This window comes from Magnolia sinica, chromosome 5 (assembly GCF_029962835.1).
Source record: "Magnolia sinica isolate HGM2019 chromosome 5, MsV1, whole genome shotgun sequence".
Taxonomy (NCBI): domain Eukaryota; kingdom Viridiplantae; phylum Streptophyta; class Magnoliopsida; order Magnoliales; family Magnoliaceae; genus Magnolia; species Magnolia sinica.
Window position 1 is genome coordinate 104,078,474 of NC_080577.1, and position 22,757 is coordinate 104,101,230.

The 22,757-nt window shown below is 38.2% G+C and overlaps 3 protein-coding genes across 4 annotated transcripts; 1 reads left to right on the forward strand and 2 right to left on the reverse strand.

Moving 5' to 3' along the window:
* Positions 1 to 3,595: 3,595 nt before the first annotated feature.
* LOC131246505 (rust resistance kinase Lr10-like) lies at positions 3,596 to 9,244 on the forward strand. The gene is made up of 4 exons (XM_058246703.1): positions 3,596 to 3,610; positions 3,798 to 4,718; positions 6,926 to 7,003; positions 7,889 to 9,244. The coding sequence occupies exons 2-4, from the start codon at positions 3,944 to 3,946 to the stop codon at positions 9,052 to 9,054; spliced, it is 2,019 nt and encodes a 672-aa protein (XP_058102686.1). The 5' UTR covers positions 3,596 to 3,610; positions 3,798 to 3,943; the 3' UTR covers positions 9,055 to 9,244.
* A 2,844-nt stretch (positions 9,245 to 12,088) lies between these two features.
* On the reverse strand, positions 12,089 to 13,652 carry LOC131247129 (calnexin homolog). The gene is made up of 5 exons (XM_058247568.1): positions 13,543 to 13,652; positions 13,003 to 13,198; positions 12,838 to 12,909; positions 12,511 to 12,627; positions 12,089 to 12,383 (listed from the first exon to the last, which is right to left on the reverse strand). The coding sequence occupies exons 1-5, from the start codon at positions 13,650 to 13,652 to the stop codon at positions 12,240 to 12,242; spliced, it is 639 nt and encodes a 212-aa protein (XP_058103551.1). The 3' UTR covers positions 12,089 to 12,239.
* A 2,273-nt stretch (positions 13,653 to 15,925) lies between these two features.
* LOC131246506 (rust resistance kinase Lr10-like) lies at positions 15,926 to 21,032 on the reverse strand. 2 transcript variants are annotated; one of them, XM_058246704.1, is made up of 3 exons: positions 20,254 to 21,031; positions 18,290 to 18,316; positions 15,926 to 17,255 (listed from the first exon to the last, which is right to left on the reverse strand). In XM_058246704.1, exons 1-3 carry the CDS (start codon positions 20,939 to 20,941, stop codon positions 16,105 to 16,107), a joined length of 1,866 nt encoding a protein of 621 aa, XP_058102687.1. In that variant the 5' UTR covers positions 20,942 to 21,031; the 3' UTR covers positions 15,926 to 16,104. The 2 variants fall into 2 exon arrangements, with proteins under 2 accessions (XP_058102687.1, XP_058102688.1); XM_058246705.1 differs by lacking the exon at positions 18,290 to 18,316 and having other exon boundaries at positions 20,254 to 21,032.
* Positions 21,033 to 22,757: the final 1,725 nt, after the last annotated feature.

Here is a 22,757-nt window from a genome sequence, read left to right on the forward strand (position 1 = left end):
GAAATCACTTAATGAAAACTTAATCAAAACCAGTATCACTTAATCTTGACCTACCCTAAGTCACCTCGATGCATGTGTTGGCATTTTAGGACACTGGTTTAAAATCCAAGCTAATCTAATTCCCAGGTGGACTATATTGTAGAAAAGTGGTGATTGAATGTCCATAATAAAAAATAAAAAAAAAAAATTTTTTAAAAACTTCTTATGGGCCATGAAAGTTTTCCATCAATCTAAGATTTGTGTCTTCTGTGTGGCCTAACAATAGCATGGATGACAAATAAATATCATGGTGGGCCTTGGGAAGTTTTCAATGGTGGATGTTCAATTACCATTGTTTCCTTGGTCCACCTTAAGTTATTGAATTTCCTTCATTTCCTGGACCTATCTATGAAAATGAGCTTGGAAAATCGGATGAACGGCATGGATATACAGCAGATACATCAAAGTGGGATCCACAATCATGGCCTCACCAAAATGGGCGGCCAAATCCGGATCTCCTTGAATAGACTTAATGGCCTGCTTGACTGAGTTGTTGAGTAGAACGGCTCATGCTTGACCGACTTACTGACCATCAGCTTGGCTTACGTATTGAATGTGAGAGGTATCTTCCTCCTTTTGTCTCGTCTTCGCCTCTCGTTGACTTGTCAAAGCAACCGTTGAAACTTTCGAGTGCAGGGAGAAAATCTTACCTCTTGTGGGATGCCCAATGATACAAAATAAATGAGCCACCATTATTATTATATTAAGGTATTTATTTAAATAAGAATTATGATCATTATTGTTATATTTTGAAGTATTTGTTTAAATAAGAATTACAACTTTATTATTAAAAAAAATGTAAAATAAATTGTAATTATTATATATTACAAATTCATATTATACAATTATCATTGTTACCATGACTGAAAAATCAAACAGGCCTTTAAGTCAGTCACCATGTGCTCAATGAGTTGGTAGTTGTTCTTAGGAGATTCAGATTCCGCTTCTTACTTCAGTGAGACCATGTCCAAGGAGCCCAACTTGATATATCTGATATATCCGTGTCGTTCTTCTAATTTTCCAGCTCATTTTATAAAATGGGTACAAGATATGAAGCAAATTCGAAATTTCAGGTGTACCACACCATAGAAACGGTGCTAATTAAACATTGAAAACTTCTTAAGGCCCACTGCAATATTTATTTGCCATCCAGCCTGTTGTTAAGGTCACACAGGCCTAGATGAAAGGAATTAATACATTTATCAGCGTCATCGAAAACTTTTATGGACCACGAGAAGTTTTTAATGGTGGATATTCAATCACCATTGTTTCCTATGGTGTAGTGCACTTGCGATTTAGAAAAGCTTAAATTTTGACCCATGCCTTAAAATGAGCAGCACACTTGATGGACAGAGTAGATGTACAATGCATACATCAAGGTGGCCTCAGGGCCATGGCCTCACCTTGGTTTCGAGGGTGTTGTCATCGCCATATACGTACCCATCATCCTCTCTTAGTCATCTTGAGAAACCATAATGCAACTAAGTTAGCTGTAGAGTTTGGCTAGCAGAAAAATCAATAGAAAGTCCACCCTTTAAATACATAGTCTGATTGGCCAAGAGAAGCTTGGGGTTTTGACCATGAAGTAGCCAATATCTATCAATTGTGCTTCTTGTAGTGAGTGTAAACGTACCATCGTCATCAAAAGAGGAAACATGCCCACGACCACGTCCAAAATCATGCCCTCTCATCTTCTTCATCCACCTCAATCTCTAGAGGTTGTCACAAATGTTGAGGTTTCTCCATATGCAATATTGGAGGAAGTATATATGGGATAGAAAGGAGGAGATACTCAAAGCATTGAGTAAATACATCAGACAAGGAAGGTACACTATAACTCCCTAACATTTAAGATCCCACCATCTTAAGATATGAGCCTATTTATACTATCGCTATTGGGTAATATCACTAATGTATGGATGATGCATAATCCACTCATCGAAGAACCATTTGTACCTAGCACAATGCTCATGAAGATTATATTTATCCCACATCATATGAATTTTTTGAAAAAATGTCATATAAGTGATGTATATTCTTCTTAGTTGAGTATAACTATTGTAGATTCTCTCATACTTCTTTAGTAATCACATGGTAGATCATATTGATATACACTATCTCATCTATACTCGTGGACAACCAATTCATGACATATACGACATCCTGATGTAGAGCGGGTCATGGACACTTTCATGTACAAGATGGACCAGAGAAGGCCTGATAGAAGACAGAAGTCATAAAGACCGTCAGAATCTTAAAACAGACATATCTCGCAAATTGAAATGAGTTACTCGACGTACCATATATGATTTCAAGGTAAGGTTTCCCATGCCGAATTTGTGAGATTCGATCAAATCAACAGTTGAAGTCCATATTTATTTCTATTTTTACTATTTTTAGTAAGTTTTGGTTTGATTGTAACTCTTCATTTTTTTGGCTTTAGGAGTTGTGTCCAACATGAAAAGTATTTAGAAAAATTAGTAGAATAACATGTTTAAGCTAGATAGGACACTTATTGTCAATAATAAACTTGCTAATTATAGTAACTTACAAATTTTAGAGTGTTTTAGTTATGGTTTAATTCATAAACTTCTTCCCAAGCTTGTATCCCTATTTAATAGGTTATAGACTCATTTATTTCAATCATCAATAAATATATTTCGAATATTTTAGAATTATTTCTATTTTCTTTTCCTCGTGGATTCGAGATTTATTTATGAGTACTCTAGAGAAGTTCTGTATATTCGGAACAGTTATCCCCCTAAGAAAGATGGTGCTCGACCTCATCACATTCATCCCATGCGTCGCATCCTCACTCTACTGAAAATAGGAAGATGGGTGCTCAAAAGGACTATCATCAACCCACTACACCGGTTGCCCACACCAGAATACCGAGATTCCATTAGATTGACGGTCAAAAGTCCCTTTTATTTGAATTTTTACTATAAATAGTAAATTTTAATTCGAGTATTACTTTTGATGAGAAAATGACTTAGAAAAATTAGGATAATAACATGGTTAGGCCAACTTAGACACTTATTATTTTTGGCTGAAAACCATGGAGTTTGATAGGAATGGAGGATGGAGGATAAGTTTACTATTAATGGTACGTCACAATTTTTAGGGTGTTTGAGTTGTAATTTGAGTCTAAAACTCCGTCCGTGGTTTGAGCTCATAATTTCTATTTTTTTAAAGATATAATTTATACTTTTGTCTCCGGTGGATACAAGGAAGCTATGTTGACAAGTCCAGAGAACTCCATGAATTCAAATTCGGAGTAGATATCCCCACCATTGACTGTCGTTTGCTTGGACAGGAACGGTGCAGAACACCTGTTTTGGCAGGGTGGAAGGCATCCAAGCTTTATGAGGTCCACCATATTGTATACGGAAAATTCACTTCCATCCGTTCATCAGACGAGAACCATCATTTTTACAGTACCTACAGAAGATAAGCCCAGTAAAAGCCCACGCGGGACATACCAAATTACCAATGGGAACAATCTAAAATTGCTTGCAAAACTGTCAGGCTCACATGATGTGACCCAACTGATCAGTTTTGTCTCACGCAGGTCCATGTTTCTTTTCTTCACCATAGTGAATTAATTACACCTGATTAACGGTTTTGACGAAAGATACAATGGTGGCCCCACAGAAAAACTTTTGTTTGGCATCCCATCCCTATTATTCCATATGCCTGTGGATTATACATATTATAAACAATACGGTGGATTCAACTAACTTTGATGTTTTAAACAGGTATTATGGAGGATTTAGACCTTTTCGTCGCCACAAAGATCAGAGAGAGAAGGTGCAGCTTTATATTCCTTTTAATCTCTTGAACGACTTGACTCTCAAAATCATACCTTGGGGGTTTTTTTTTTTTTTTTGGGTGATGCGATAAGATGAGACGGAGAATCCTATCTATAGGGTTGCTAGCGTTTCTTTTCACCGCCATGTTGGTGGTTTGCAGAGCCAAGAAAGACGAAGGTTGCTACTCTTCATGTGGTAACATCTCCAACATCAGCTTCCCTTTCGGCTTGAAAGGCGATCCTCGCAACTGCGGCTACCCTGAATTCCAACTTTCTTGTGAAAGCAATCGAACTGTATTACATCTCCATTCTAATAAGAAATTATGGGTCGAGGCGATTGATTACAAGAACAAGACCATCCGAGTCATTGATTCCAGTCTACAAAGCAATGACTGTTCCTCTCTCCCTCGCAACTCCATGACGAGTGAAGACCTTATAGGCGGCGATCCATACATCTTGCCTTCATATCCTACCAATACGATATTTGTGAATTGCTCAGTTCAGATGGACAAAGATCCTGCTTCATACATAGCTACCACAGGTTGCTCAAATTCCACCTCTGGGGCATCCATCTATGTCCTTGGGCGTTCGATGATGCTGCCCGAGCTCCATCCATCTTGCAAAGTTGTAGCCAAAGCCCCTACAATGTTGGAAATGGAGAGCGCCGGAAAGTCTAATTATAGAGAAATTCATGATAGTTTGATGAAGGGTTTTGAACTATTTTGGTATATTCCTCTCTTATGTCGCAACTGTTGGGCAACAGGCACTCGATGTACCATCTATATGCTGGGAAGCGTGGAAGTCCTTGGGGAAGTCCTTGGGGATCCCTGTTACAATCCTTGCAGAACTATCTTCCAATCCAAGCATTGTAAGTTCTTAATACTTGGCTTTTTTTTAGAAGAAGCATTGTAAGTTCTTAAGGAAGCTTACCACTCCCACCTGTTACCAAACGGAGATTTAAAGAGATTTTATGGGACGCAGACCCTTGATTTTTCAGGCTCCATCTGGATGTTTACGTGAGATCCACTCTAACCATTAGACGTGTAATCTCACTTAAGCTCACGGCCTAAAAAATTAGGCTGACCTGTGATTGAGGTGGGCTACACCAAAGGATCTAGCTGGGAGAGATCATCCACCCTTGAAATTTACAGAGCGGTGTGATGATTATATAAAATCCACTTCAACCATTAGTTGCCACACAAAAATTTAAGCGATTGTCAGAGAAGTACCTTCCATTAGTTTTCTATAAATTCGGTCATTTAAAGTATATGTTTTAAAAATGACAAAATTGCCCACCAATTAATGAGGTTGCTTAAGAAGAATTAAAAAGGCACCTACATATGAATATTATTAATGAGGTGTAATTATAAAACAATTTAAGAAAGAAAAAAAAATAAAAAAATCCAAGAGTTTTATCTTATGTGTGGATTGCATTGTAGGGATGTGACCATTGGTCGGTGTTGCTCTGTGGGCTCCACCATGATGTATGCGTTCTATACATGCCATCCATCCATTTTTCCATATCATCTTATGGCATAGCTCAAAAATGAGGCAAATTCAAATCTTAGGTGGACCATAATGGTGATTGAATGCCCACCATTAAAAACTTCCTATGCCCCACCATAATGTTTATTTTCCATTCATTCGAAGCACGGATATGAACTTTCATGGCTCCTCAGTAAGTTTTTAATGGTGGGCCTTAAACCACCACTTTTTAATGTAGTGTGGTCCACTTGAGATTTGGATTTGCCTCATTTTTGGACAGATGCTATATATAAGATGATATGGCAAAATGGATGGACATAATAGATAAAACACATATACGTAGGTACTTTTTAAATCTTCTTAAGCAACCTCCTTAATTAATGGGCATTTTTGTCATTTAAAACCAAAAACTTTATACTGACCGAAGTTAAGACCACTGGAAGGTATCCCTTCGACGGTAACTTAATGAAAACTTAATCTGAAAAGGTTTGGGATGTGAATAACATAGTAATGGGGTACTATTTTGCAAAATTCCCAAGGAAAAAACATAAGTAATGGTGGCTGGGATGGCCTACAACATTCCATTTAGCATCTGTTCATGCATTTTGAAATCCCTCCTAATGTTGAGCATCTTATGGCAAATTGTATAACAGTCCATAATATGAAAGTCTCCGATTATCAGACCACTCAGCATGAGGGCCCAAGCAGCGGTGGTATCAGTTCAATTGTTCTGCAAAACTGTCTATATCAAATATGTCTCACTTTCTCTACAATTAATAAAGCTAACAAAATTCTTGTAAATTCATCTCCCACTTTCTCAACTGTTACCAACAGATCTCCCATTCTCTTTACAACTACCAAAACTCTTGCAAATTCATCCCTATCTAATCCAAATCTAAACTTTTTAATCTAATTTAAACTATCTAACGTGTGAATCGTCCAAATTTTAATACCACATCAATCTAAAGCTACAAGAAGGGAAAAATATTAAAACATCCAAACATTCAAGAAATGGATGTCCTGAATCTTATCAATTCATCATTTAATTCCATTTGAGTTTCTCATCATTATTTTGTATTTGTCATTGTTTAAAGTACCCCCGCTTGTAAGATAAGCTATCTTTCAAACGTTTGTAGTGGATCCAGTTTCGCCTGCTTTAAAGCATTCATTGAATTTTCATAGCTTTTGGGTTCTCTGCAAATTAATATAATCAAACTCTATTTATCAAGTTTGGAATTGGGGTCTTGCAGGGATTAAAATGTGTGTAGTTTTCTCTTCAGGTCCATTTGAGAAGCGCATTTTTCATCTTATGTTTCACCCTTGAAAAGAGAGATACTTTACCATTGTTATTTTTGAGACATGATCCATCCACTGTCTGCCCCATGAATTGGGTGGTTTGAACTCAAAACCGTACTCTCCCATGCATGGCCTGGGTTCACATATAAACAAATAAAATGTTGCAGACTCATTCGTAGTCATTGCACTGGTCAATTGCTTTTTTACTGCAATGAATTTTGTTATTTACTGCCTTTAACTTGAAGAGATCTATTATTTTCACATCCTCAAGTGATTACTTGTCGGATAATGCAGGCTTGTTTTGGATCTTAAGGAGAAATTATGCCACATATCACGGCGAAATTTACCGTCGCATATTTTTCTATATGCTTGGTAAGTCCTTAGCACCTTACTCCAAAGACGTTTTCATGGGAAGTTTCGAGTCCTTTTCATCCATATTTAAGCCAGGAGTTATGTGACACATCCATTGAATATTTTGTATCCTAATGAAAACCTTGAATGTGCACTAAAATCCCACAACGTGGGCTCTACTTAACTGAATGATCCTTGGTTGCCCAAGCAACAACATTGGCATGTTGAATTTGGAGTTCTAGCTGTCATTTGTGCTTGCATTTGACAGGTAATTGATGATGGAAATCACTCGATATCTCTACTTTTTGGGTAACACCCCATCCCCTCTACAGCCCACATTTTGTATGGGTTGGATTAAGGGAAGTGTATGCTCCATGCACAATGGGTTTGTTGTATTATTGTAATCGACCGTACTCCGACTATAGAAGTCATGACTTTATTTGCTTATGTTATGACTAGTACCTTACAGTTCTCAAACTTGCTGACTCGACTGGGCGAAATTTCAAGCCGGGTCAATGGGAAACTCAAGTTGATTCGATTGCTCAGTCGACTCGACACGACGCGGCATTGATGTATGAATGATGTAGTTGCTTTATAATATGTTCTATATTACTTATATTAAATCTAACTATTTTAAATATCTACTAAAGTTTCTAATATTATCAATTTTAATAATTAAATATTGAGTTGAGTTGGGTCAAGTCTTCCAATCAAGCTAACCCAAATAAACAGTGAGTCAAGTCGAGTCAAGTTCTCTGAGTTTTTGAACTATGACTGGTACCAGACCGTCGTCAAGCTATTATCTAGTATACTGGTAACACCATCTAAAAATTGCAAGTACGGATACAAAACTGGCATACTTACTAATCTAATGTACATTTCCATGTTTTTCTCTATGACAAATAGTTTTAGCGACGGGGAGAACATTCATCGGAATAGTGTGCCTTATCGTCTTACTGGTATATAAATTACGAACGAGACATATATGGATGGACACTGCAGTAGAAGAGTTCTTAAGCAAGTATAGATGCCAAATGCCTGCAAGGTACTCTAATTGGGATATTCGAAGGATGACCATGCGTTTTAAAGAGAAATTAGGCCAAGGAGGTTTTGGTTCTGTTTACAAAGGAAAGCTCAGAAATGGCCCACCCGTTGCGATCAAGATGTTGTCTAGTAAGTCAAAAGGAAATGGGCAAGAATTCATCAATGAAGTTGCTACGATCGGAAGGATTCATCATGTCAATGTTGTCCGACTCATTGGATTTTGTGCGGAGGGATCGAAAAGGGCTCTTATCTATGAATTCATGCCTAATGGCTCTCTAGAAAAATATATATATTCCCATGAAGGTAAGAGCAGCCCTTTGAGTTGGGAGAAGATGTACCAGATTGCATTGGGGATAGCATGCGGGATTGAATATCTTCATCAAGGTTGTGACATGAAGATTCTACATTTTGACATCAAGCCTCACAACATTCTCCTCGATGATAACTTCAACCCAAAAGTTGCCGACTTTGGGCTGGCAAAGTTCTACCCAACAGATGAAAGCCATTTATCAGTCACAGCTGTCGGAGGAACTCTAGGATATATGGCTCCTGAACTATTTTATAAAAATACCAGGCAGGTCTCATATAAGTCTGATGTTTACAGTTTCGGAATGCTTTTAATGGAAATGGCTGGTAGAAGAAAGAACGTGAATAAATCTGCAAACTCAAGCCAAATTTACTTCCCGTTGTGGATATATGACAAGCTCGATCAAGATGGGGACATGGGAATGGAGGATGCTGCTGAGGATGAAAAGGAAATTGCAAAGAAGATGGTTATAGTTGCATTGTGGTGTATACAGATGAAACCTGCAAACCGTCCTTCCATGAGTAAAGTTATAGAGATGCTAGAAGGTAGTGTGGAACTTCTGCAAATGCCAGCCAAGCCTTTTCATTCTTCCCCACAAAGGGTTCCTGATGAAGATCATGCAACTGATACAAATCCCACAGAATCATCGAGTATTGAGGAACTGGTATTGCTCTCGGAAAATTATGAGGTATCAAATAACTTAGATGTGATTATAGATTAAGTTGTGATACAAGTTTTAGATATTTGGTACAAGAAACTATTCAAGTATTGATAATGATGTATGTGTTGGTTTTAATCTTAGTTCTTTTCCTACATATTTAACGTTTTTGTAATAATATAATTTGAAAGCATTAAAGGTCATCTTTACCTGTACCGACTTGATGAATTATGACCAATGGTCCAATTAAAGGTATGGCCTTTGATAGAATGAAATGGCATAACAGGATTCGTGTAGCTGATCTTAATTAATTGAGATGAAGGCTTAGATTATATTTTCCTAATAATTGTAGGATGGTTAGGATGGTCTGTTCGAGGCTATTGTCAGGTAACACATGCAATCAAAAGTTGGCCCACTTGATGAATGATTTATAATGATGTGAATACTCCCTTTTTTATAAAAGTAATATGGATCGACCATTTTTGTAAGGATTGAGTGGATGATTTGATTATAGCAATTCCTGAGGAACTTGAGGAATTAAAAGTGGGGCTCACAAGATGAACAGTCTAGATTGATGGGTAGACCCATTTTTCTACAAATAATGTGGTCCATCCATTTTCCTAGGAATTGATTGAATGGCTAGGATGGTCCTATCATAGCGAGCCTACATGACAGATGGTCCAGATTGATGTGGGTCATGCCTTTGATTACATGTCTTGCTCAAGAATCTCTTTGATACTTGGAAACTGGACGGCATAATGATTTTAGGAAAATACATCTAATCATCAATCTAGACCATTTATCATGTGCAACTGTTCAAATCACTTTGATTGCTTCCTCCTAACCATCCAATCAATTGATTAGTAAATGGATAGTCATACTTGATCGTAGGAAATTAATGTAATCATCATTCTGGACCATTCATCATATAGGCCCCACTTTTGACTGTATGTGTTCCTCAAGAATCATCCAAACCATTTTATCAATTACTAGAAAAATAAGCTATTCATGTCCATTGTAGGGAAATGGATCTAATCATTAAGCGCTGACTATCCATCAAGGGAAACCCCTTTGATTGCACGTTTTTCTCAAAAAAAAATTTAAGTTGGATTATCTTAACCATTCAGTCAATTGCTAAAAAAATAGATCATCCATATTGATAGTAGAAAATGGATTGGATCTACAATGGGGAGCGTCCATCGGGGCCTACTTTTAATTTTATGTTTCCTAAGAATCCTTAGGATCAAAACATCCTTAGCATTAGATCAACTGCCATGAAATGGATGTCTGATATTCTTTGTGGGAGAAAGGTCTAATATAGACCATTTATCACGTGGGTCCCACCCTGGGATTACATGATTCACTGGTCAAGATGACTAGAGATGCTAACATTGATTAGAACCTCAATAATCTTTTAATTTGAGAGAGTTATAAAAATAAAAAATCTTAAGCTATATCTTTTAAATCATGTTATTTCACCCATCAAACATTCTAAGCTATGTAAAGCTTTGCAAATTTTAAAAACATAAAGAATAAAATTTCAGAAAATTATTTTCCAAAACATCAACTTAAATGTAGATTAAGCGGAATTTCGAGCCCTAGACCCTCATTATGAATTCTACAGAAACTATTGCTTCATTATTTCCAAATTGCTAGATTGATAACTGAAACTTTATTTTAGTTGCGCATCCAAATCATTTCCATGCTGTTAAAGAGTTATTTTGGGCTACATTTGGTTGCACCATGTGTAAGAAAAAAAATAAATTACAAAAATGTGAATGATGTAACAGTGAAGAATGCAAATCAATAGGTTTGTTTACCACAAAACAACAAGCATGGCCCAGATCTAAACATGTTGGAAGACTTCGCAGTGCCTGAACATTAGCCATCCAGCCATTATTCCATGCAAACTAAAAGTAGATCATACAGGTGGAAACAGAATAGGAATACAGAGCAAGATGTCCCCACCAAGTTGGGTAGTATTGAACAGGAATTGCCGAACCTAAAGAGAGATGCTCCATTGCTCCCTGGGCAACATGACTTAAAAAAAGAGTACTTCTAGTTGCATGGGTTCACTAAGTCTAATTCCAATCCAATTCATCACTCCATACTGTTCATTAGGTCCACCCCATGTTTCATGGGCTACCATGACAACATGCTCCAATCCAACAAATATTAACCATTGATTAAAAGCCTTTAATGTGGATGGTCAATATTGTTTACATGAAAATAGGTCCAATCAAAAATCTGATCCACCTATTTGTTGAGGTCCATTATGGATTGATTGTGATTACAAGGAATCACTTGTCAGTGAATCACAGTCATTCCATCCATAGCTTGAAAAAAAGATGGCTATAGAAAATAGTGCCAAATTAAGGACAGATTAGATCATTTGATCAGTAAAATCTTTGTATAATGGTCCATGAAATGTTTTTGGACTTTTTTTTTGTTAGCTTGTTAGTACACCCCACTGTCAGTTCACACTTCACTGTTAGCCACCCCCCACTAGGGATCGATACCAAGACCTCAGTGTTGAAACGAGGTATCTTTCACTCAGCCTGCCACTTGAACCATGGATCAGGGTAATGTTTTTGGACTTCCCAAACAGCTCAGATCGATCAATTTAACTGTTCAAATGGAAGGACCATTTTCTCTGAAAAAACCCAGGTTGGAAGATGCTAACAACAAATCTTGGGCCTCTTTCAGTAGTGTATGGACTGTATTTGCACTCTCAAATATCTATTTCCAGTCAACATGAAAGGCTAGGATCTTCAAACCCAGGTGATTTTATGGAATGGTCCATCAATGGTAGGGCTGACAGAACAATGTTCTAGATCAAGGAACCATCAGCAAAATATTCAGGGCAGACTGACTTCCTAATGCTCCAAAAAAGAGATTTATGTACCTGAACCTTCTAAACATAAGAAAACACAGCTACAGCTTAAGGACAGAAACACGATATGGTTCAGACAGTGGGTACTAATAAAGAGAGCACATTGTCCATTGAAGGGAGTAATGTAAAACCGCTTTACCTCAAGCTGATCCCTACATATCATGTTAGTTGAAACATGAAGAAATAATCGAAGAACACAGAAAATCCGTCTCTTCAGGGTGACAAGATTCAGATTGCGAGAACCAGATTATCTCATTTACGCTAAAATCCCGTTAGCATTTCAAAATCTAAGCGTAGGGAAAAAGCATATTCGGCTACAATGACCACTCGGTTCAAAATTTCAAGTTCTACTCAACTAAGTTTCCCGCCTAGACCTCCACGGCAGAGGGGCAGCAGCGTCTTCCTTCTCATTTTTGTCCTCCGTTTCGCCACTGCTTCCTTGGTTGTCAGTCTCTGAAGCTGAAGAGTTCTTTGTTTCCTTTACAACCTTTGGAGCAGCCTAAACATAAGATGTTCTGAAGACAAATGTTTTGAATTCTCCTTTAACCATACAGCACATTTTATTTACGAGAGAGAGAGAGAGAGAGAGAGAGAGGGGGGGGGGGGGGCATAGTTTAAACACTCACAGCTGGCTTTTTCCCACCGAAAAGAATCCTAAAAAGGACCGTTACAATCACCACCAAAATAGAGATGAGAATGCCAATTGTAAAATTAGGCTGCTTCTCTCTTTTCTCGATGACATCCTGCAAAACAAGGTTCAACACTGTGAGTAATCTCTTTAAGTAAAACCTTGATTGCAAGAAACTAAGGCTGTTGAATATTGAATAATTATGTAGCAGAAAACCCTTCCGACTAGACAGACAGAAAAGCTAGCGAAACATACACACTTCACTACAACATAATGAATTGCTGCGATCAATGATGCAAGACTGAACAATCAGAGGAGCACTTACAATGATCTTGATCTTATATGCTTCCAAGAAGGGAATGTCTGCTATCCAGCAGAGGACATCAAATACCTTCTTCTGAAGACTGCAAAAGAAATGTCAGAATCAAAACCAAAATTTATGACTTAAGAATAACAAGGATGGTCAATAAACATGTAACAGAAACATCACCTGGATGCTTGCAAGCCCATCTGAAGCATCCGCTGCTGCTTCCTCTGCTTTCTGCCTTTCTTTCTTAACTTCAAACTTAGGCTTCCATGACGTCTCCCTGACTGATTCAACAACCTTTTCATCACTTGCTATCAAAATATTGTCAAACAGGATCCCGTCTTGTGTAAACACATGAATTTGGGAAATGTTTTTCTTTCTTCAACCAAAAGGTGGGTTTAAATAACCACATTACAAGGCTATACAAGGAAGGTTATTTAAGAGCTTCTCTATACATGGTATTTTACACCTAACAACCCATATATACAATATTCTATTCACATCCCCCCTCAAATTGATGTGGGATAATGAACCAACATCAGTTTGCCATGAAGAAACCTATGACGAGATGATGTCATAGTTTTGGTAAAAAAATCAACAAGTTGCAGCTTGGATGTCACATGAGGAAGAGAAATGATTCTAGCTGTGTATTTTTCTCTCATAGAGTGGCAATCAACTTCAATGTGTTTAGTGCGCTCGTGAAATATCGGATTCGAAGCCAACTGAATTGCGCGAAGATTGTCAGCATATAATGGAGTTGCCACAGACAAAAGGATCCCAAGTGCTGTCAACAATTCCCGGAACCAAGTAATTTCACTACATGCATCTGCCATTGCACGATATTTTGCTTTTGTGCTGGATCTAGATACCATGGTTTGCTTTTTGCACTTCTAGCTAACCAATGATTGTCTTAAGAAAACACAATAACCCGTTGTGGACCATCGTGAAATGGGACATCCTGCCCAATCTGCATCAGAGTAAGCAGATAATTGTAGATCAGGCGATGATGGAAAGAGAAGCGCTTGGTTGAGGGTACCTCCAAGGTAACGAATAATGCGATGAACTGCCGTCATATGCAATGTGCAAGGAGCCTCAACAAGCTGGCTAACAACATGAACTGCATATGAGATATCGGGACGAGATATAGCGAGATAGACTAGTCTTCCCACCAGCTGGCTATAGGATGTAACATTAGAGAGAAGGTCCCCATCATCTTTCCCATACTTAACAACATGATTGATGCACTAACATGTATCTATAATGCCAAAAAAAAAAAAAAATCCATTCAACCAATCATGCCACAACCAAAACAAACAGCCCATGACAAGCAAGTAATCAATGTGCTAACACCAAATACAAAGCTGTCAAAAACGATCTACACATTGCTACCCAACAACGTCAAGCACTGGAATCGTTATCGATTATAGACAGCGATTGAGGGCTGACGGTGAACAATAATAAAAGGTAGTTAGAACCAGTGTATCTAATGTGCAGGGACCAGCAATCATACATTGATTAATAGCTTGGTTACCAAAAACAGAGTATGGATTCCACTGAAAACAGGGTATTGATTGCAGCTATTTGCAGCTGTGAAATACTGAAAGTGAAGCATGCCACAATCCTAGATGATCCGATTCCAGGTGAAGATAAAGGCATGAGATCAATCAAAACATCATAATAAATGCAGCACAATACCCTTGGTTTTAAAATAAAAAATTAAAAAATTTTCAAGAAAAAAAAGAAAAAAAAAAGAAAAAGACATCAAGGGATACCACAGGTTTTTAATCTATAATCCATAATTAGGGAATCAACACTACAAATTCCTAATTAGGGATTTGAAACTCAAAAATTCCCAATACACAAATCATTGCACAATGTTACTTCAAGGATTAAACAATGCCAAAAAAAAAAAGAAAAAGAAGCCCAAATTGATATGAGAGAGAGAGAGAGAGAGAGAGAGGGATACGTGATGTTGCAGCAGAATGCTCCTTGATGTGCGGTAGATCGAGCAGAGAGGGAGATACTTGATGTTGCAACAGAAGGCCGAGGAGAGAGAGAGAGAGAGAGAGAGAGAGAGAGAGAGAGAGAGAGAGAGAGAGTGAGTGGAGAGGGAAAGGGAGAGGCAGAGGCAAAGAGAGGGAGGGAGAGGGAAAGGGAGAGCGCGTGAGAGGGAGAGGGCCGGAGACGGAGAAGGAGAGGCAGAGAGATTGGGGGAGAGGGAGAGGGAGAGGTAGAGAAAGAGTCGGCGCCATTTGAGAGGGTAATTAGGGCACTGTTTTATATATATATATATATATATATATATATATATATATATATATATATATATATATATATATATATATATATATATATATATATCTTTGCCTGCGGCCGGCAAAGGGTAGCCCCATCGGTCGGCTAAGACCCATTTTCTTGTAGTGTGCCCAACATGAAAAGGGCTTATAAAATTTAGGAGAATAACGTGGTTAGGCCAAATACGACACTTACTATTTTTGGCCGAAAACCATGAAGTCTACTAGGAATCATGACCATTTATAAATAGTAAGTTTACTATTTACAATAAGTCACGGATTTTAAGGAGTTTGAGTTGGAATTTGATTCTGAAACTTCTTTGTAGGCTTGGTATCACTATTTGAAGGATTATAAATTTATTTTTACCATCAATCAAGCTATTTTCGAATTTATTAGAATTTATTTCTAGTTTCTATTTCTCCTTGTGGATTTGAGGAATCTCTATGAGGAATCTAGAGAAGCTCCATGGATTCGGAGTGATTATCCCTTAAGGAAGACGGTGATCGACCACATCAGGTCCATCCCTGTGTCATCTATTTATATAGTTATGGATAAAATTTGCATGACCATGTATAGTATGTATAGAATATACTGGTTGAGAAGAAGACATGCATTCATCTTACAGCTGCACCCACAGTTGTATACCAAGCTGTAAATACACTGCATATTGCTTTGGTCTATATGCATAAGAAAACAACAAAGTGATAAAGTATCAATGAAATTATCCAAAGGTAAGAGCAATCTAATCATTATAGATGCCAAGGAAAAATATACACAACATAGATAAAAGGAGTTCAATTCACATAGACAGTTAGATAAAATGAGTTCAATTCACATAGACAGCTTTTGAAATACAAAGCAAAGGCACATTGTTCTTATTCTAATATTCTAATGGACTCCAATTTAATGGATAACAAAGATAGAATTGGAGACCATCACAAACATATAATATAGCAAACATTCTTAATGACATAAATTTGGAGGTTTATGTCAAGAAATGTCATCTTCTTTCCCTTCTTCGAGTTCTGCTATAGTTGTTAAATTTGCGACATGGGTTATCTCAGGGCTAGTTGTGTCAACATTTGGTGGAGCAGAGGTGGCAAAAGGATTCAGTGGCATCATCAAGCTTTCCATGCTTCCTTCTAGCATTTGGACCACACTTTTCATGGCAGGGCGATCACCCGGGTACCACTGTATGCACCAGAGTGCCACAGTCATTAGTTTCTTTGCTATATTTGCATCTTCAACCGCAAAGATGTTGAGTCCCAGCTCTTCCCCATGATGTAGACGATTATAAATCCATTCAGGAAAGTACACTTGACTGGTGTTTTCCACTGTAACATCAATGTTCTTCCTTCCTCCAACCATTTCTAGCAACAACATTCCGAAACTGTAAATATCCGACTTGCACGAAACATTTCCAAAGTTCCTAGAGAACACTTCAGGTGCAATGTAACCCATGGTTCCTCTGGCAGCAGTCATTGATACAATGCTCTGTCCCTTGGAGCATAACTTTGCTAGCCCAAAATCAGATATCTTGGGATTAAAGTTATGGTCTAGCAAGATATTGTGAGGTTTGATATCAAAATGAAGGATGCGTTGGTCGCATCCTTGGTGAAGATACTCTATCCCTCTAGCAATGCCAATTGCAAAATCTTTAAGCTTCTCCCAACTTAGCAAAGGGTTTTTGACGTCTGCTGAGAAAATGAATTTTTCTAATGATTCGTTTGGCATGAATTCATAGATGAGTGCACGCTTCAAGTTGTCAGTGCAGAAGCCCAGAAGACGAACCACATTAATGTGGTGAATCCTTCCAATGGTACCCACTTCATTAATGAAGTCTTTTCCGTCTCCCCCTGACTCTTGTAGGATCTTCACCGCAACCAGATCTCCATTTGCAAGCGTTCCTTTGTAAACACTTCCATAACCTCCTTGACCTAATTTTTCTTTGAATTGATCGGTCATCCTTTTCAGATCAGCATAAGAGTATCTTGTGGGCTTCAGAGATTTATAGTCCTCCAAAAATTTTTCAACCTTGAGCCAGTTCTCTCTATCTTTCTCCCTTTCTAACTTCCATGAGTGGTAGAACTTCAAGCTAATCAACAATGCTACTAAGATAACAAAGGAGCCTAGGCTCGTACCTGCACATGTAAACCTGGCAATTACTTCCTAAAACGTGTGGAACTGTTTTGAGATGTGACATGCATGTGCCAAGTGAACAATTGATATAGTCACACCAAATGGACAATGTCAGGGTCCTCTGAACTCCCTTTTACTATCTGATCTATTGCAGCCCTGTACAAGAACTTCAATTGGGTAGTTACATCATCCAATCAATGTGTTTCTGAACATTTTGTAAGTCATTGATCTGATAATCGCGTGGTTGCGATTTTTCATGGTGACCCACCACGAATGGGCTGGACCAAATGGGTAGTCTAGGTGGTGATTAATTTCACAATTATATCTTAAGTACATCATACACATTTGTCTTTTTATTAGTGGCCCATGAAGTGTAGGATGGACGTAATGGACTGCTGAGATCTTTTGGTTGGACTGTCCACTTTGCCCTAGCCAACTGGGAGCATTACAATGTACAATGCCTTGGGAGCATTTGATCATTTCTCAGTGTGAAGAAATGAACTTGCATAGGTAGACAGAAAGGGTCCAAACAATCAGCCACCATGCAAAAATCTCAGCTACAGACAGTTCTGTTGTAAAGTCCATAGGCATTGAATAACAATCCCATTTCTGAATGTTATAAAGCTTGGGGAGTGATCATTAATCACACAAAGCCCAAGTGCAATAGTTACATCAACAGCCTGAAAGGTGGAGAGTTGGACCAAATTCGGCCTAACCAAACATTTCGCAGTTCTTGATCAATAGCAAAGATCATCCAATCGGGTCAGGCCATGAGTCACAAGGTCAGGTATGGATCATAACTCTTGTCCTGTTTACTAAATGGATAGGGCTTGGGCTGGCCCCAACAGGACCAATTGTGAATCCTATTCTGAATATTATCAATCTGTATTATTTTAATATCGAAAGTAGAATAGTTCATAAACCGAAAAGGGTGTAAAGATTAATTTCCTAAATATATCGTCTCCTTCAGTCTATATATGCTGTGAATGTTCTTGTTCATGTAGTCCGTAAGAACAAAAGGAGGCAGAGGTTTTACCTATAATTACTTGCCTTTTCCATAAACCTGCAAAAATGACCACACGAAGTTAGCTCCATTGCAGTTGTAAATTCTGTTGGTGCACAGGTGTCAGGCATAAACCCCAGACCAGATGTAGCACTGAGAGAATCGGAATATGGTAGAGCCATCTCTCTACAGTGCACGGTGCAGTGCAATGTGCAAATTGGGTCTGCCCGTATGTGAGGCCCCTGTATGGATGGTTTATGTCTTAAAAGTGGCACTTATTGTATAGTTCTATCCATCTGATCTGTGGCCATTAGAGTAAAAATGGAAACCAAAAACAGTTAGCTGTCAAATTAAAAGTGGGATAAAAAGTGATGGATTAGTTCATTTCATGGTTTTACTTTCGGAACTTTAATCCATCCTGGTGCTAGTATATGGGAAGACCCAACACCTCTGCCACATCATGTCCCTCATTGATATTGTTTGCTATGAGCTACGCTAAGTATCTTGCGTGCTTAGAGCCTCTTGGGTAGAACTCTCATGAGATCCACCCCGTGCCTCAGGTTCGCCTTGGAACCCAAAAATCATGATCATCCAGAACTTAGGCCAGACTCTAGGAAATAGTCAGGATAGAATGCCCATCATTTCTTCTGTGTAGAGTCAACTGTGGTGTTTATCTGCTATCCAATCCATTCATCTGATGTCATAGCAAATGAGTTTACATGTTTTTATGTATAATTGTATGCAGAGGTCAACCTGAGTGTCAGCTACTTTGCACCTTCAACTTAGTGAAGTGGGCCATGCTATCATCCTAAACTTGACGCATTCTCTGGTTGATCAAGACCAACTAATAGATGGGATGGATGCTGTAGTTGCATTAGTTGAATGTTTCTAATCATCCATTCAATCTACTAGGACTGTTGCTTATAACTATATTAACTATCTAACAATGAGCTTAGCATATGCCAAATTTGATGTTTAAGGTCATCCAAATGATTTGGTACTGGGGCTATAGCCAATTGATCAGATGGTTTGGATCAATTTCCCACAATGACAAGCTACATGGTTATCTAGGAAGTTCATCTAGTAGGACTACATGGCAAACATCCCATTGATTAGAGAGTCACCTCATCAATACATGGTATGAGATCTTTGAGCATTTCTCTTAATAACTGTGAATTTTGCCATGTCAAAAATTCTGCTAAGGTAACCATAGCTATGAAAAAAAATGCCGCTTTTCTCTTGTAACCATTCGTTTCCCAAGCCATCTATTGGACAGTTATGATCACCAGATCAGTCCTGAGAAATGGAAGTAATACATGCTGGGGCTCACCAGAGAGACTGCCTTCTTCCATGATTGGGTTTTTCTGCTACAATTTACTTGGATTGTCCATTGTGGAATCCACTGATTAGTAGTTTCAACTAAGTTCCATTTTGGCTGGATGGCCCATGATGAGTGGACCTCGTCAGTTTATCAATGGACTCTCCATGTTTCCGTACCCAAATGACACAACATATTGTCAGATTTTGAACCCCCCCAAAGACCATATTATCATGTTAGCATAGTGAATATCTTTTAAATTTTTTATTTTCTGTGAGACTTTCTCAATAAGATTCTGAAAATAAAAATAAAAATCTGAAAATTCACGCACCAAAAAATAACAGGCATGCATATTCAATAGAATATAAAAGAATGAATAGATTTATGTGGATGAAAATTTGGCAGAGCACTGTAAGTTATAGTGCTCCTAGTTGCATTAGATCTAACACACATTTCCCATCCATGCTTTGCAAAAAAGACATGTATAGTATAGAAAATAATACCCAATGGAGGATGGATTAGATCATATAAACAGTGTGAATTTTTCATGGAAGCCTAGGAAAGTTGAGATTGAACAATTGCAGGTTCCAGCTGAAGCTATGCAACTAGGAGCACTCTACAACTTTTAGTGCTCTAACAACAGTGAAAATAGTGGAGCACTTCTCTTTCATTAAAATACCTTCATTGCGATAATAGAAACATGTAGTTTCATTGGTGTGGGTCTTGTCTTTGAATCCACACATCCATCTTTTGGCTTCATCACAGCGACTGCATCCAGGTATGTCCCACTTCAGATTAACATAATTATCAATTACGTATGGCGATGGAACTTCAATGGACTCTCCATGTTGGCAAGACAGGGGCAAGGTTTCCAACCAATAAGTAGAAAGTAAAAGGAAAACATCATGTTCCAAGTCGCTCATGCAAGCAAATTTTTCGTGGTATCCGAAACTAACACCCACCAAACAGTTGACGACTGTAATGTTTATTGGCCCGGAAGATGAATAATAGCTGAAAGGAGAAGAGGAGAGATTGGGATGGAAGAGTAATCCCTGAATGCAACCGTTGGGGTCTACGACCCTTAGTTTCTGAGATCCATAGTCTATGTGGCTCACTTCAACTTCTCGTGTAAATGGAAGGTGTAGGACAGTCTGCTTGCCCTTGCACAACAGCTCAAAGCCTGGGTAGTTGCATCGGTCTTGATGCTGAGATCCTTGTTTTCCGAACGGGAATCGGATTTGAGGGCCGTGCCTTGAACACCTGGTAGTTGGGCAGTCGTACTTTGATGAAAATTCATGGGAGTTGCAAGATGTAATGGTTAGGAAGAGGAAGACAGAGTGGAAGAAGAAGACCTTCAACCCACCCATCGGAGTTATTTAGAGAGCGATGATAGAGCTTGATATTCTTGTTATTAAAGAGAATAGGGAAAGTGTAATTGGAGAATTGTGGCCTAGTGACCAGTCGACTCAGTAAAAGAACAACATAATCTATCCTCTAAGCATATATTAATAAGTGAATTATGTATATGTCAAATCCACTTCGTCCATCATGTGAGAGCCCCTGTGTCTACCGTACATATAACCAGGTGGCTATTGGATAGTGTTCTATAAACCCCGCCATTATATATGCGTTTTTATCGAAGCCGTCTATCTGTCTTTTCTCATCATTTTTAGGGTATAAGCTTAAAAATGAGACGGAAACAAATTTCGTGGACCATACTACAAAAAACAACGGTGATTGAACACCAACCGTTAAAAACTTCTTAGGGCCACCGTAATGCTTATTTGCCAGTCAGGCTGTTGATAAGGTCACATATACTTGGATGAATTCATCCAAAACTTTCACGGACCAAAAGAAGTTTTTAATGGTGATGGTTCACTTACCCCCATCTAATATGTAGTCCACATGAGTCTTGGATCTACCTCATATGGGCTTTCATGCTAAAATAATCTGGAAAAGCGGATAAAACACATACGTCATGGTGAGGCCATTGGCTACTAACCGCTTTTCATTTTTTCTCGTGGTGTGGATCATAGTTGTGAATTTTCTAATTTTTGCCCACGCACCAACGCGTAATTCTTGAACATCCGCCATTAAAAACTTCCTATGGCCCATTGTAATGCTTACCATAATGTTTGTTGGCCATCCAATTCCTTGATAAGTACAGATAAACCTGGATGATGGGAAAAAGAAAATGTTGGCTTGGCTTGAACTAAAACTAAAACTTATATCCCCAAGAAAAGTTTTTAATGGTTGGAGTTCATCAACAATACTGTTTTTTACCGTGCGGTTCACCTGAGATTTGGATTGACTTATTTTTTACCTCATGCCCGAAAATGATCTGGAAATTTGGACGGACAGCGTGGATTGAACACATACATTATAATGGGGCGTACAATATACAATATACAATCCACATTCAGATTAAAGACTCGGTGGCATTTTCATTATTTTAGGAAAATTCATAATTTAAGCATACAGACATTATTAAAAATAAAAATAAAAAAAATCCTAAGGAATTTGCTTAATGAAAACTTAATCAAAACCAGTATCACTTAATCTTGACCTACCCTAAGTCATCTCGATGCATGTGTTGGCATTTTAGGACATTGGTTTAAAATCCAAGCTAATCTAACTCCCAGGTGGACTATATTGTAGAAAAGTGGTGATTGAATGTCCATAATAAAAAGTAAAATAAAAATTTTAAAAAAAAAACTTTTTATAGGCCATGGAAGTTTTCCATCAATCTGATATTTGTGTCTTCTGTGTAGCCTAACAATTGCATGGATGACAAATAAATATTATGGTGGGCCTTGGGAAGTTTTCAATGGTGGATGTTCAATTACCATTGTTTCCTTGGTCCACCTTAAGTTTTGAATTTCCTTCATTTCCTGGACCTATCTATGAAAATGAGCTTGGAAAATTGGATGAACGGCATGGATATACAGCAGATACATCAAAGTGGGATCCACAATTATGGCCTCACCGAAATGGGCAGCCAAATCCGGATCTCCTTGAATGGAGTTAATGGCATGCTTGACTGAGTTGTTGAGTAGAACGGCTTGATGGCGTGCTTGACCGACTTACTGACCGTCAGCTTGGCTTACGTATTGAATGTGAGAGGTATCTTCCGCCTTTTGTCTCGTCTTTGCCTCTCATTGACTTGTCAAAGCAACCGTTGAA